At 41.3% G+C, this 3152-nt stretch overlaps 1 protein-coding gene across 1 annotated transcript; it reads left to right on the top strand.

Moving 5' to 3' along the window:
- Nucleotides 1–1932: 1932 nt before the first annotated feature.
- LOC122748062 (olfactory receptor 51L1-like) lies at nucleotides 1933–2892 on the top strand. Its single transcript, XM_043993791.1, has one exon. The coding sequence runs from the start codon at nucleotides 1933–1935 to the stop codon at nucleotides 2890–2892; it is 960 nt and encodes a 319-aa protein (XP_043849726.1).
- Nucleotides 2893–3152: the final 260 nt, after the last annotated feature.

Raw genomic sequence — 3152 nt, 5'->3', positions numbered from 1 at the left:
ATTTAATGAAGAGTAATATAGGTGATCTATTGACCTTTTCTAGCAGGTCATTTTTCTTTTGGGGGTCTATTGTTAGGTTTTTGTTACCAGAGTTCCAACTCTACCCTGACAGGGGTTGGGTGAATGAAGGATGAAGTAAAGGATCTGAGAGAATAAAGGAAGATAAAGGGAAAACAATTCATTGTAGGTCACAGAAACATGTACTCAGGGAGCCTTCAGACAGTTATAGGAGAAGAATGAGACTATGTTGTAAGTTACATTAGCAAAGCACACAGGGGCTCCAATTTAGCTATATTAATATCAAGATTCTGGGTCCTGTCATCTCTTTTCTTAAACTTTTTTTTTGTTTTTTCTAAAGTTTGTTAGGAAAAGTTCTAATCTTGTCTTCTTTGAACCAAGGGGAAAAGGATTTGTCAGAAGGGGCTAGTGCTTCCTTCTCTGTCTCCAGGAATGTGTGTGGGGGGGGGCGGGTATGTCAAGGTCTGGGTATGATTTGGATTTTAAGAATAGAATGAGTGGGTAGGTTGGGGGAGAATATGAAAACTGGTCCCATCTCTGCAACTCCTTTCCTTCTGGACATCACTTTATAAGTGGAGTGGTGGTAGAAGATTATATATCATGAAGAAGAGGACAAGGGGCAGCTAGATGGCACAGTGGATAAAGCACTGGCCCTGGATTCAGGAGGACCTGAGTTCAAATCTGACCTCAGACACTTGCCACTTACTAGCTGTGTGACCCTGGGCAAGTCACTTAACCCTCATCCCCCCCCCCCCCCCGCGCCAAAAAAGACAGGTAATGCAGAATGCAAAAGGTGGGGTAGTAGGAGCTTATATAGAAGGGATAATGGAGCTAAATATGTGGGGAGGGATTTGTTCCTTTAGGTGGACCTGGCAGATTGACATTATATAGAGAAGGATTCCCAACTTGAGGTGGGGGGAAACATTGGAGTTTCAGAGCAAATGATTTTCATTTGGTCCCCAGGGTAACCTGGAAGACCATAGACTGCAGTTCACCTTCAGCACAGAGTTCTGTTTTATCAGAAGACACTGGATGTAAAATCATAGGGGAAAGGAAACAGGGTAGGCTGTTAGAATATTATCTTTGCACTCAGCTAAGGGCATTTCTTTAGAAAAGAGACTCAGATTCCCCCAGTCCAGAATCCTGAATGCCTGAAACATATGCTAGCAAACACCTCCCTCACTTTTTTATTACATAGGAAAAGCACCTTATTTATAGTTTTTATAAGAACCGGATGAATAAAATGAGGCACAGAGTAGTTAAGTAGATACTTGAGATCACATAGGTAGTAAACAGACAAGTGTTATTTATTTCTTTATCTATTTGTTTATTTATTTATTTATTTATTTGTTCATTCATTCATTTATCTATTTATTAATTTTTATGTATTTACTTATCAATTTATCCATTCATTCATACATTTATTTATTTGTTTGTTTATCTTTTTGAGGGGCAATGAGGGTTAAGTGTCTTGCCCAGTGTCACACAGCTAGGAGGTGTTAAGTGTCTAAGGCCTTATTTGAACTTAGATCCTCCTGAATCCAGGGCTGGCGCTTTATCCACTGTGCCAACTAGCTGCCCCAAAGCCTAGTGTTAAACCAGGTTATTGGACTCAGATCATGTGTTCACTTAGCTTCTGATGATATTTATGAGATCATAGAGCTAATGATTGATTATTGTGTCTGTACAAGGATGAAATGGATCATTTTGGTGAACTAGCCAGCCATTCCCAAAATAATAGGAGATGATGAAGAAAGACAAAGCAAGAAAATGGGAGATAAGTGTCAATAGAATCAGTATGGAAATAGTACAGTGATTAAATATCTAATGAATCCCTTAGTATACCTGGCTTTTCATTTTCTTGCAGGATTGATTGGGTATGAGATGAGATTGTGGCTCTGTGTGGAAGCTTCAATGGCAGACTTCAATGCCAGTAGTGCTCTATCTACCACATTCTACCTCACTGGAATCCCTGGTTATGAGGCAGTACATTGCTGGATCTCCATCCCTTTCTGCATCCTCTACTTGGTTGGGATAGTGGGCAACTGTACCATCCTTCATATAGTTCGTACTGACTCAAGTCTCCATGAACCAATGTACTATTTCTTGGCCATGTTGTCTCTCACTGATATGGGCATGTCCCTTCCTACTCTTATATCTCTCTTTCGAGTACTGTGGTCTATCTCCAGGGAGATTGAATTCAACACATGTGTGATTCAGATGTTCTTTATCCATACTTTCTCCTTTACAGAATCAGCAGTGCTCCTAGCAATGGCCTTTGACCGCTATGTAGCCATCTGCAATCCATTGCGATATGCCACCATCCTTACTCCACAGCGCATTGCCAAGATTGGAGTGGCAGCTTTCCTCAGAAGTGCATTCTGCATGATTCCACTTTTGGCCCGCCTTGCATACTTCCCCTTCTGCCACTCCCATGTCCTTTCTCATTCTTACTGTCTACATCAGGATATGATTCACTTGGCTTGTGCTGATATCAAGTTTAATGTCATCTATGGGTTAGTTTTAATTACTGTGCTATGGGGATTTGACTCCCTGGGCATTTTGGTGTCCTATATCTTTATTCTCCGTTCTGTGCTAAGCATTGCATCCCAGGAGGAGAGGCTCAAAGCCCTTAACACATGTGCCTCTCACATCTGTGCTGTCCTCATTCTCTATGTGCCAATGATTGGCCTGTCCATTGTCCACCGTTTTGCAAAGCATACTGCCCCCCTTGTCCATATCTTTATGGCCCACATCTACCTGTTGGTTCCCCCTGTGCTCAATCCTATCATCTATAGTGTAAAGACAAAGCAGATTCGTAGAGGGGTCATACGTCTACTTGCCCCTAAGAGAATCCGTTCTATCCTGGGGTAGGTACTGCTGATAAATATTCTCCAAGATACTTGTCCCAGTGAATCAAGGCTGAAAGGATATAGCAGCATCATAATTCTTCTCCCACCCAAGTGAAGTTCAGCTGGGAAGAGAAAATAGCAATTGTAGCAGGCTCTCTACTATCTGTGATTGAGCTATCTACAGTGGTGGTGTCAAATTCAAATAGAAAAGGATCCCAGATGGCCTCTTGTTGAATTAGGAAACCACAAATTCATGTTATCTATGTTTTATTTTCTTTGTAT

The sequence above is a fragment of the Dromiciops gliroides genome, chromosome 3 (genome assembly GCF_019393635.1).
Source record: "Dromiciops gliroides isolate mDroGli1 chromosome 3, mDroGli1.pri, whole genome shotgun sequence".
Taxonomy (NCBI): domain Eukaryota; kingdom Metazoa; phylum Chordata; class Mammalia; order Microbiotheria; family Microbiotheriidae; genus Dromiciops; species Dromiciops gliroides.
The sequence above is the reverse complement of the archived record's forward strand: the minus strand, read 5'-3'. Positions and strand labels throughout refer to the sequence as shown.

Excerpts from the sequence above, each read along its gene's own strand:
- LOC122748062 (XM_043993791.1), top strand. The coding sequence starts at position 1,933 with ATGGCAGACTTCAATGCCAGTAGTGCTCTATCTACCACATTCTACCTC.